Source organism: Stegodyphus dumicola, chromosome 3, assembly GCF_044657685.1.
Source record: "Stegodyphus dumicola isolate Sdum_Otavi_A_Nest chromosome 3, ASM4465768v1".
In the NCBI taxonomy this organism is placed as follows: Eukaryota; Metazoa; Arthropoda; class Arachnida; order Araneae; family Eresidae; genus Stegodyphus; species Stegodyphus dumicola.
In genome coordinates, this window is record NC_140770.1 from 169,992,186 (window position 1) to 170,005,212 (window position 13,027).

Consider the following 13,027-nt stretch of genomic DNA (forward strand, 5'->3'; position numbering starts at 1 on the left):
ATATGTAATTTTTTTTAGTACAATGTTATGTAAGCAACTTTTGTAGAATGTATGTAAATATCTTGTAATTTTTAAAGAATATATGTTCGCATGATATGTCTGCACATCTGACATATCATGCGTATTGTCAGCTGCGTATTATAATTGCCACTATACGTATTATCAACGTATGTCATGTGAACGTTTTTACTAATCAACCTGAATTTTAATTTTTTTTTACTGATCACTTGAAATTGAGGAAGATTAAAAGAATTCTTATGCATATTTTCTTAATTTTTCCAAAAGGAAGGAAATGTGAGAAAAGTTGATTTAAAAAAAAATTAGTGTTAGCAAATCAGTTTTTTTAAATTCGCATATTTTTTATGAAAATAGAAAATGAAAAAAGAGAAGTCTAAAAGAACGAAATGGATATGTTGATATAATTAATTTCAATTTCATTTTAATGATTTATTATAATTTTCTGGCAAATAGCATTCCGTTTCCTTCTGAGTTAAATGAACAAAGGTAACAAAATAGTACTTTAACAGATGATAGCGTGATTACTAATTGTTCCGGGAGTCAATTGCATCTAAATTTATTAAACAAATAGTAATTCTGCAGCCTTTTATTGTTTTGGATAAAATATATGAATCCTTTCCAAAGAAGAAGTTCACCTGTGACATTTTAAAGAGACACAGAAGCGATTAAAGCTCTTTATCTGAAATTATCACGCATTTTATTATCTGTTCTAAAGGCAGCTCTTTACTGCTAACAGCTAACTCAACTGCTCTAATCTGCTGGTGTTCATTTTTCATATTCATTAATTCCTAATGGCATCAAATGAAAGTTTAATACGATGCAGCCACATTTCACCCCACAAAGGGCTACAAGTCTCGAAATGGTCGAAATTTTGAGTCGAATCACAATAAATGTGTCATTTCATTTTTCATTCGAGTCTGTTGCCATTCGGCAAAACATAAAATATTTATCTTTTAGATTGAATCTGTTTGTTGTGGATTAATAAATTAAGCCATTTGAAAACAACGGATGCAGTTCTTAAGACTATTCATTTCTTACTTTTGAATCGGATTGATTTAAATAATAAAGATGCATTTAATTCATGATCTATCTAATAAATATTTTGTAAAACTTTAATGAATTTTTGATTAACAGAATGATTTCAAAGCGAGCAGTGACAACATTGCACGAAATCAAACATTTATATCTCTAAAGCTCGAGATTACCTATGTGAAATTCTAAAGTTATGCTGTTTTTAAATATTTTGTGATTTTGCAGTCCAGTTGAATTTTATGTGGTGTAAATGCGAATAACATGATATTTGATAAACAAAGTTATCATGCAAATGTTAATAATAATAAAAGTTTTGTAAGTCTTCTTATTAAGAAAGCTGAATATTGATACACTGATAACATCTAAGGTAATATTGGAGATATTTCAAATGCTTTGGGATATTTCGGAAACAACGAATAAATAAATTTCCAATAGAGCTTGTCACTACTTTGTAGTATCTTGCTATGTTCACGTTAAATATGTACTGTTAATATATTTTGTTAAATACGTAATAACTTCCATATTATGCGAGTTACTAATTAAACACTTTTTGAATAAACTATTTTATTACAAAGAATATTTTGATATTTATTTTGCAAAAAGCAAGGAAAAAATAAATGTTAACAATAAAGAAAAAAATAATATGTTAAAAAGAAAGTTTATATTTCAATAGTTAGTACAAAAAACTACGCAAATAAATTTCACAAATACAAATGTGTGCCACTGTAAATTAGTAAATTTTGTTCCACATGTATGTTGCCATTTAATACTTTTTAATTTGCTAAAAGCAAATGGGAGCCACTGTAAATTATTGCATTTTGTTCCATACTTATATTGACATTTAATACTTTTTAATTTACTAAAAGCAAATGTGAGCCACTGGAAATTACTACATTTTGTTCCACACTTATGTTGACATTTAATGCTTTTTAATTTACTAAAAGCAAGTGTGAGCCACTGTAAATTAGACCATTTTGTTCCACACTTATATTGACATTTAATTCTTTTTAATTTACTAAAAGCAGTTGTGAGCCACTGTAAATTACTACATTTTGTTTCATACTTATATTGACATTTAATACTTTTAATTTACTAAAATTATTCTTTTGTGTATTTTAGTTGAAATAATATAAGTCTATATACATATGAGCACTATCTCACCATTCGTATGCTTGTTCTTGATTATGATAATTGTCTTAATCTAAAAACTAGTTCCAAACATTCGGCAAATAACGAATCTAATTTCGGCGTCGATAAATACGTCACAGATCATGCGCAGAGCACGTTGTTAGCACTCGCGTGAAGCGACCGGTGATATGGAAGAGAACAAGTGCCTGCGCAAAGAAGCGGTATGAGGATCTCACGCAACATCAGTGCGTGACGTAATGCGATACGTCTACATTACTTAATTGGTTTTCCTAGCTTTCGAGAGCCGAGCGGCGGTAGAAGAAAGACTGCGGCAGAGCGTTAGATTAAAGGTTAGGCAAAAGGAAAGAGACGGTTAAATTACTGCAGCTAACAATGCGTGAAAGCGATCTCTAGCGACCAATTTATACTTTAAAAGAGAAAACCTGAAACTCGTAAATATGAATGTTATGTGTGAGTCCTACAGAACAGGAAATAAAAATTTACTAGCATTAAAATTTATTTGAATTTAATTAAAAATGTGAATAATACTAATAAAAAGGTTTAAATAAAATTTTATACACTACGTTTTTTCAACGTTTTCTGTGTTATCTTTATTTATGTGATGTCATATTCTTCGTACTTAAACCATAAAATTCAATTCAACAGCAATATCGCAAAATAATTTTAAAATGAACATATCTTTAGAATTTCCGATACAGCGTCTCAGGCGCAGGAGATAAAAATGTTTTTTTCTGCACAACTTTGCCATTTCTCGCTTTGAAATCGTTGAGTCTGTTAATAAAAATTTCGTTTAAGTTTTATAAAATATGAAATCGATAATAAAACAAATTTCGAATTTGGGCTTCTAGATGCCCATATTCGGAGGAGGATTACGTCATTCAAAATTAAATGACTGTAGGTACAATAGTTTTATCACAATGCGAGAAACATACATACATTTATGCAGATTCTTCAGCATTTACGTTTTTTAAATATAACACAGGGCGATAATATTTGGTGGCAACAATTTGAAAAGTGATACGGACATTTACAGTGAATCGATGCAAAATGCCAAGCCAAAATTAATAGCCCTTTTGGGCTAAAAATAGCTTTTATTTAAAATACGCGAAACGAAATAATTAATGAACTAAAAAGAAAGCTAATTTATCTTACAATCTGACGGGAGCAAGAGATTAAACAATTATCTTTATAAAATTCATCTACAACTTTATATCACGAATAATTAAACTTGGGTGCTTAAATAACGAAGCCTAATAATCGATTTAATTATCTAAGGTATAACACATCATCTTTATACATTTCTAAGGTATTTCTCCAACTTTCCTAGTGTGCCTTCGTGGTGTAGTAGTCAGCACACTGGGCCGGTATTCCAGAGGTGCGTGGTTTGATTCCCGGGGAAGGCGGTTGCTAATTTTTCATCTCTCCGGCTTTTCCAATTAATCTATTCTCTCTACAGTGGCGCCTGAACTAAAAGGGTGTAGGATGAGGATTCTCCATGCACAGGAATTGACGATTGGGTCCCCTAAAAACCCCATTCGCCCTTTAAAAAGGAGCGTATATAAGGTATTTCTCCTACTTTCCTAGCGTGCCTTCGTGGTGTAGTGGTCAGCACACTGGGCCGGTATTCCAGAGATCCGTGGTTTGATTCCCGACTAAGGCGGTTGCTAATTTTTCATTTCTCCGGCTTTTCCAATTAACCTAACGTCTCTACACATTTATTAAGTGTACGCCACACTTTTGTTATTCGTGATATAAAAAACTTTTTATGAATTTTGAAAAAGAATTATTTCAGAGAGTTAAAAGAATTGATTCAGACAGTTTTTTTCCCTCTGTATCCGATGACTGAAACAACGAAATTTTGCAATTTTTAACTTATGAAATGAAGATATGTGCGAAAAATCGTTTTAACATCAAATAAAATAAGATTAAAAAAACTAAATTAGTTTTGATACGATCGTTTTACTGCAATGTATTGTCCCCAAGCAATGTGTGACAAGTATTTTTTTGAATAAGTTCTTTAAAAATCCAAGACAAACTTTGGATGATAGCGACAAATGACATGACTGAATTAAATAAATTTCACTAACGTTATTTATATCTATATAAAAATTCGTAATATTATTTGACATTCAGTAAGATGCTATTTTAACTAGTTGACTGATGCTTTATTTAAAAGTTACGAATATCACAATAAAATTTGTTCAGATTTCGTTAATAACTTTTTTTTTGGTTGAATAAATAAAGAGATAAATAAATAAATAAACAGATAGATAAATAAAGAGATAAATAAATAAATAAACAGATAGATAAATAAAGAGATAAATAAATAAATAAACAGATAGATAAATAAATAGATAAATCTTTAGGCAATTGATGAAATTTATAACTGAAATATTTCTTCAGTGATATAAGGTTATTATTTTTAAAATTTCAATTTCTATGCATTAAAAAATAGGATTTTTTTTATTGGTATACGAAAAATTAACCGATAACTTGTGATATTTTTTAAATGCTTGAGGCATATATTTGGAGTTAGAAATCGTGATTGCTCCTAAGTATTTCCCACTAATGTATAATTTTCATAAATACATTTAAATTCCGGATTGATGCGAAATTGCCAAGTCCATGAATATTTGATTGATTGATTTAGTAAATAAATGTCTGATAACAGAGTTGTCTATGAAATGTCATATGGCAAAGAAATTGTAAGAGAGTACTGGAAAAAAAAAAAAAAAAAGTAATGTTATCTCTAATTTATGGATTATACACATTCAATTGTATGTTTGGGCACCTATTCATTTATAAATTTAAATTTGCTTGTTTATATAAAAAATTCGTTATGGACACCATATGACTGCTTTACACAGTCTATTTATTTATACACATTTTGCCAGATTTGGAGCGAAATCGCCCATTTGGCGATATTTGACTAGATTCTAGAACGCATTTTTAGCGTTTTTCTTCGAGAATGTTCTCGAAGGTAGGTTAAAGGTTCGGTGTACGCGGAGGAAGTAGTATTTTGAAATTTGGAAGTGTAATAGTATGTTGAGTTCGGTTGTAGTGTTTTGAGATTAGAGATTAGCTTAAGAGCTAGCAAATCGAGTCGGGAGCTGTACTTTAGTGATTTGCCGTGAAGCTGTCTTCAATGTTGTAGCCTGAATGCCGTGTTGCTGATTGTTTCAAGGTGGGTGCTTATCATAATTTTTGGACGACTATAAGCGTGTCTTTTGGGATCTCCTGTGCAATACTGGTGAATAAATTGCGTTTTGATTCTTCATCAAGCGTTGCTATCAATTGTTCCAAATCTACGGACGCGTAGAACGCAATAATATATTTAAAGTAGCATGTAAACATAATACTGTAACTTAAATGCTATGTACAACTTTCATGTGACTCTTAATGGTTGATGAAAGACAGAAGAAACAAATATAAAGCATAACCTGAAACACAAACAGAATGCTTATTCATTTAAAAAAAAAAGTGTCGCTTATAATATACTGCAAATAAAAACAAAAGACGAGGAAGCATTCAGAACACATTATATCAAATCGATAACGCAGCCGCGGTAGGAATGGTAATGTGCAGCTGACCATAGATTGCGAACCATTGGGCTAGTGCAGAGTTAATCAATCTTCGTCAGTCCGCGAGGCACAAAGTGTCAAATTTCCCAAGGCACACCTCGAGTCTAATCATAAACTTTTCGTTAAAAAATGAGCGTTGCACCGAAAAGTTCGCAAATAACATTTTAATAAGTTTGCTGGTTTTTAAACCAGTGTTGATCATAAATTTCGAAAGTATATTTTAAAAATTCTCTTCGTACTTTTTTTTTTAATTTGTAAAAAATTGTTGAAATGAGATTGTCATTAGAAACAGGTTATAAGAGGTCAGTTATTTAAAAACGAAAATTTCTTATGACGCATTTTACTGACCTCAAAAACTGTCCTTTTTTGCTCTTTTTCACAACCACACAACCTGCAACCTCCGTATTATGTGAATGAAATGAAGCAAAAAGAAAATCAAATTTTGAATGAAATATTGTTGATATAATAAATACTGAATTTGTTTCAGAATGGAAATTTATAAGCTTCATACTGCTTTACAGTCTTTCAGTTTGTAGAAAATATTTGAAAGTAAAAGGGACGTTAGTCCAGAATATTGGTATTCAAACGGCATTTCGCGTCGAAACACTTCAATGCGTTGTATCACTTTCCAAATCATTGCCATCAGATATTATCTCCCTGTAATATATTTAAAGAAATTAAATAATAAAAAACTGCATGAACATATGTTTCTTGCATTATGATAAAACAGCGGTACCTAGTCCTCCACCCGAACATGGTCACCTGGACGCCCAAATTTTGAATTTCGAAGTTGTTTTATTATTTATCTCATACTTTGTAAAACTGTGCAATGAAAGGGAAGGAAAATGAGGTACTATAAATTAAGAACATCGCCAAACGAAGTTAAAAATTTCACGCACTTTTTCAGTTTGCGCCAAAAATTGAAAAAATGCGCCAAGATAAATTTTTTAATTTCTAGGTACGTCTCTGACCAAATTTTACAAAATTTAATATTTCGTCCTAATTTGAGTCGTAGAATCTAAATATGAAAAAACAAAAAAACCGCATGCCTTTTTCAGAAAAATTCAGATTTTGTGTCAGAATACCCTGTGTTAGAACTTTGTTATATACAAATCTTATATAATCAAAGTCGCGCTTTTGTGACATGGAAAACTCAAATTAAATTTCGTCAAAGGTCCAACAGAACGAGAGATATAAACATGTAACCCCCTTTTTTTTTGTGCAGATTGTACACTGAAATTTTTCTTTTTATTAAATTGTAATTATAAGTAAAACGTTTATATCTGTTAGTATCACATAGGCGAAAGATGTATTTCAATGCAGATGAAATTCAACTTTAGATTACTAATATTAATATTAAGCATTTTTTTATGCTTTTCGAAAGTATATCATACAGGCACTTTTCTTCAAAGAACAAAAATAAAATATGTGGCTTAAACTGGTTAAGGAAATCACACTCAAAGCATATCAAAATCTGGTTTTTAGTAGAAGTGTTGAATTTATTGCTTAAGTGTCATAACAGTGGTTATATTTTTAGTCCAAAGGGATTTGAGTCCCGAAGGACTATTACTTTCGTTTTGGAATTTTGCGTTGGACTCCTATAAATGCCGATTCACTTTTCAAACTGTTGCCACAATAGAGTGCTGCATTATATCTGATGAAATTAAATAATGAAAAATCTGCATAAATGCATATATATTTTTCGCATTGTGATAAAACAACGGTACACAGAGCCATCGAATTTTGAATGACGTAATCCTCCTACGAATATGGGCATGTGGAAGACCAAATTTATAATTTGTTTTATGATCGATTTCATATTTTGTAAAACTTTAACGAATTTTTGAGTAACAAACTCAATGATTTAAAAGCGAGTAATGGCATCACTCTACGGGTGAAAAAAAGACCTTTTTATCTCCAGCGTGTCCAGCTGTGTGACGGAAATTCTAAAGATAGGCTCATTTTAAAATTATTTTGCGACATTGCTATTGAACTAAGGTAACACACAAATCGTTAAAAAAACGCCCCTTTGGACGCAATTTAAAATCTGAAACATTTCAGAATTTTTTTGTTTTTGGTTATTCTTATTTTTATTTATTTATTTATTTATTTATTTAAGTATTCATTCTTCTTTTCTGAATTCATAATTGTTTTCCTCTTACGCCATTAGATGGTAATAATGAATGAATATTTCTCTGCTTCAGATCGCACAGATTATTTTGCACTCCAGGAAGAAAGGGAATGTGTAAACTGCGGAGCGATTTCCACGCCACTGTGGAGGAGGGACGGGACAGGCCACTACTTGTGCAATGCCTGTGGCCTTTACAGCAAAATGAACGGCATGAACAGACCTCTCATGCGGCCGCAGAAACGGCTGGTAGGTCCTTTGGTGGTACGTTGACTTTTTCCTTTCTTTCTTAAAGTTTAATAATATAATTTTGTTGCTACCCATAAAGAAAGTAATTTTTATTTATTTTCACATTTTTTGGTAGTGGGAGCAAAAGCTAACTTTCAGTTTTGTTCACCGATATTGTTATCTTCCTGCTCGTTAACCGAGGTACTTCTTTTGGTGCAATAACTCTAATATTAATTGCAAAAATTATTTTTTCACTGTTTTTAACTGTATTTGGTGTTGTAGGTTTTTCTGTTTTTTACAATATTTAACGACGATGTTTTTAGATTTTATGCGACGAAGTGAGACTTGAATTGATTGAATGAGAAATATATCTCTGGTGAAATTCGAGGAAATAAGTTTAAATGAAGTGCAGCAAATATGTGTGTATCTAAATAGGCTGTACAAGGAAGTCAAGGGGTGTTTACATCACATTTTTACTTCCTTGTGAAGTAAAAAGGAAGCATTGTAATCGCAAAAAATTTCGGGTATCATATTTCAACGAAAATATCAATTTTGATCGCTATCCAATGCAATTTAGTGATGTTTTTGCGTGACATACGCAAGTAAGGACAGAATAAAGGACTCTCTTCCCCCCAAAAAATTATAAGACTGATTTAAAAGGAATTCTGAAGAGAAATTTTCGTGGCGTCTGTGCGTACGTATGTATCTCGCATAACTCAAAAACGAGTAACTTCAGAACGTTGAAATTTTGTATGTAGGACTGCTATAACACGTAGATGTGCACCTCGTATTTTGGTTGCAATCGGTTGCACATAAGTATATAAATATATGTATATATATATATATTCACTATGTTACTCGGCTCAGTGAGTTCAGTTTCTTTATTCTTATATGTTTGTAAATTGGGCATTTTTTGCTTTAAAAATGATTGAATTATGTTGTTCTTTATGTCTTTAGTAAATCTGCATGCAATCTTTGTGGAGTTATCAACAATTTAAAAGTTGTTTAAATGCAGCTAAGCCTAACGAATTTTGCGGATGGCGGACATGTTTGTTTACATTTCAAACTGGGCAAAATAGCGGATTTGTTGCCAATCTAGAGAAAATAAGCTTCAAAGATAGCGCCTTCTTTTATTATTGCGAATTAAATCATGCTTAATTCATTCTGGAATTTATTCGAGAAATAAATGTTTCAGATTTACTTCGTAATTTTTAATATAGATATTTTGAGTTTATATGATATCTGAATTAATTGAGTGAGAAATACTGAATCGTCTGTGAGAAACTGTTTCTTTTTTGTTTTATTTGCCTAATTTCTTTTATACATTGTTTCAGATTTATTATAGTATTTGAATAGAACATGTGGTAACAATTAGATAATTCTTCAAATGCTATAAATTTATATGCATTCTGAATTATAATATGGACGAAATTTAATGCTGTTAAGTGAACCTAGCGCCAGAGTGCCGCTATGGTAAACAAATAGGGTGAATTTTAAAAAGTGCATTTATTCTCTTGTGGTTTATTCGCTATCGACGATGTAGATTTAATTCAATCCAAAAAGTTTAAATGAAATGCAAGAAAAATGCGTATAATTTAATATTGCGTGCAAGGAAGTCATGTGGTGTGCACATCAGATTTTATTATTAATGTTTTGTATGTTAACATTATTTATTAAAATCACGCTCTTCGCATTTATGCATCATAAACTTCAGTTCAACAGCAAGATACCAAAATGTTTAAAAGCAGTATATCTTTAGAATTTCCGATAGACAGTCTCGCACACTGGAGATAAAGATATTTTATTCCGCAGAGTGTCGAAAGCACTGCTCGCTTTCGAGTCGTTGAGTTTGTTAATCGAAAATTCATTAAAGTCGTTTAAAATATAAAATCAGTATTGGAAAATACATGACATCATTCTTTGAAAATTCGGAATATTTTTAATTAGACATATCATTAATTAAATGCATTTTAATTAATTAAATCAATCCGATTGAACAGTAAGAAACGAATATTCTTAAGAACTGCATCTATTGCTTTCAGATAGCTTAGCTTGTTAATCCACAATAGACAGATTCAGTTTGAAAGATAAATATATTACATTTTGTCGAATGACAACAGACTCGAATGGGAAGTGAAAGAACGCATTTATAGTGATTCGCCGCACTATAAACTAATAGTCCCTTTTAGGCTCATAAATTTTAGGAATCAAATGCCTTTAAAAATTATTCCTGAAAAAGGCTGTAATATCTATTAAGATAAGGTAAGAAAGTAATGAAACTTTAAGCTGTCAATCATGAGACATTCGATTATTTGTAACAGATTCCTCAAACGGAAAATCACTCCATAAATAAGTGGTGAAAGAAACGGCTTGAGAAAAAAACAACCAATTTTCATCTCTTTTTACCTGCCCAACCTGTTATCACGATAAAATTGCTGTCAATAGCAATAAAATCATTGATGTTTTGAAACGTTGACAGTATATTGCAGAAGAGGAAATTATTCTCAGAACGAATGGCTTACGACACATATGACACATCATTTGACGAAGGAGATTAGAGGATATATTATTTAATATTGAAATACTAATGTAATTTGCCTTTCCAAATAAAGCTTTTCCAAAGATTCTGATAAATTTGGTTAAATGTCCTGTTTCTAATAGAAATTGATAATTCTATTTTTTATTGAGAGACGAGTTTCATGGAATTTTCTGATAGAAGAAATCGCGAAATAGATTGGCAGCTTCGTATAAGACATGGATTAAGGAACGAAAAAATTTGAAATATTCATCGACGGTATATAGAGCTTTCATAAAAGAAATATGTTATTTCATGTTATATTGTTCTGTGCGTACGGGTTCGTAATAGATTGAATGCACACAGGTCCGATGCTAGGTAAATAAAACTTATTTTGATCAACAGAAAGAGTTCAAAGTGATGGAATTTTCCACAGAAATACTCGTACGGGTGTTCACAGTATCACAGAGTGCAATCAATAGCTACACTTCAAACTACTAAGAACGTTAAACATAACGCAATCTAAAGCGTGCCTAAAGAGGAAGCTAATCCGGAGGTATCCCAATTCACGCTGAACTAACAACTCGCAACATACTTTGATATTGTTATATTCTGGCATACAGCGGAGAATTACGAGATCTTTCTAGTATTTTCTGCTTCTCGAAATTACTGGAAAGTAATATGACGGTCGAATTACAGTTGCAGCTAATAACATAATCAATTAAATTTATTCAATTACAATACCTACTACGGTGATACAAGGACTGGACCAAAATGCTGACAAATAGTCGCCACGCTTAGTGACTATTGGCGATTCTCGGTAAATAAGTCGCCAAAACGCTGTCAGCTTATGATATCTCGCCAAACAACCGAGATACACATTTACTTAATGTCAAATGGACTTGCCCTGTATCCTTACTTTTCCGGTATAGGTTCTCTCTTTAGATTTTCCGCGTTACATTATGCAGAAAAATACAACGATTTCACATATAACTGCATGATTTATTTACATGCGCTTAGTTAATTGGTTGGAGGTTACTTAAAAGGTAGTCTGCGTCCATTTATATACGTTGTAGAATCTCAGATCGGGCTTAGTGTCGATTGAGTCCATTCGTAAAAGAGCCTTAATACTTTTATTCCCGTTTGAGCCTTTGAGGAGAGGATTCAGTAATTGTATTCCTAACTGAGCCAGATCGCAAAATTCTCCTTTATTTTATTTGATATGCACTTTATTTTGTACAGTTTCAGCAGAACCTTTTAACCCCTTTTTATACGTTTCCAAGATATGCAACAAAGCAGTTTATTATCATATCCTAAAAATTTTAATCATTACTAATATTTGGTCATAATTTCGAAATTATCTATATTTCATTTCATCTTTCTAGAAATTAAAATGTCGAGTTTCGAGAGCATTTCGATATTAGAACCTCAGAAGAACATTAGAAAGTCAATGTAAAAAACTGTTTCTAGAAATTAGTCTAAAGATCAAATCCGAAGATAGGCTATTGCAAACCACGTGATTGTTTTTGAATAACAAATGGAGGCTGAAGTGACATAAACTCATCCTCCTTTACATTTATACGAAGGGGTGGAAAACGGAGGCTAGTATGGGAAGAATGGTCAACAGCTATTTCTGGTTTGGGATAAAACGAGAGTGAAATCGTCAAGGCTCTTTTGGAATAAGGCTATTTTGGCCGAACATCCTCAGATGTTACGCAGAGAAAAGGGTGATGTCTCACTTCAGCCTTTTTTCAACTCAGAGCGAAGAATTTTATTCGCTTCCTTTATACGTACCAAAATTACCTCTTGACTTTCATTCCTAAGTGAGCCTCATATTTCTACCCCTTCATATAAATATAAAAGATGGGGAGGAGTATATGACTCTTCACCTCCTGACTTTTACACCCCCACCAAAAAGTGTGTGATTTTTATCAATTTGTGTTCATTTGGTCTTTGCTGAGGAACACGTTTAAGCACTTTCCTCCCTTTTACGATAACAGGTCTTTCAAATTGAAGCATGTTTGTACAAATGTAAATAATCGATGGATCTGATGATCTGCCAGTAAGGTAGTATTATGATGAGTTTAGAACAATGATTGAACTTACTGTAATTGACTGAACTTACAATAAAAAACTTTTATTAATAAAAAGATGATTATGTGAAAAGACAAATGATATGAGATCATACTTCCAGATCGGGCTGAGCTAGGAATAAAATTAACAAGGCTGAGTTGAAAACGGCTGAATCGACATTAGAAGAAGAAAGTTTATTGAGTTCAATAAGAAACTTCATTTATACTTTAGAAACTATGTCTTCAACAAATTCTCAAAGGAAATAGATCTGGTTTTAGAAGTACCAGTTTCGTCATGTGTTCT

The 13,027-nt window shown here is 31.7% G+C and overlaps 1 protein-coding gene across 2 annotated transcripts in view; it reads left to right on the forward strand.

The window, feature by feature from the left end:
• Positions 1-13,027, forward strand: part of LOC118197801 (uncharacterized) — a 109,228-nt gene that overhangs the window by 62,416 nt on the left and 33,785 nt on the right. For both annotated transcript variants that reach the window (XM_085813607.1, XM_085813608.1), the window contains exon 3: positions 7,985-8,172. In XM_085813607.1, coding sequence (XP_085669733.1) covers positions 7,985-8,172 — 188 coding nt within the window. The remainder of the gene's footprint in view (positions 1-7,984; positions 8,173-13,027) is intronic.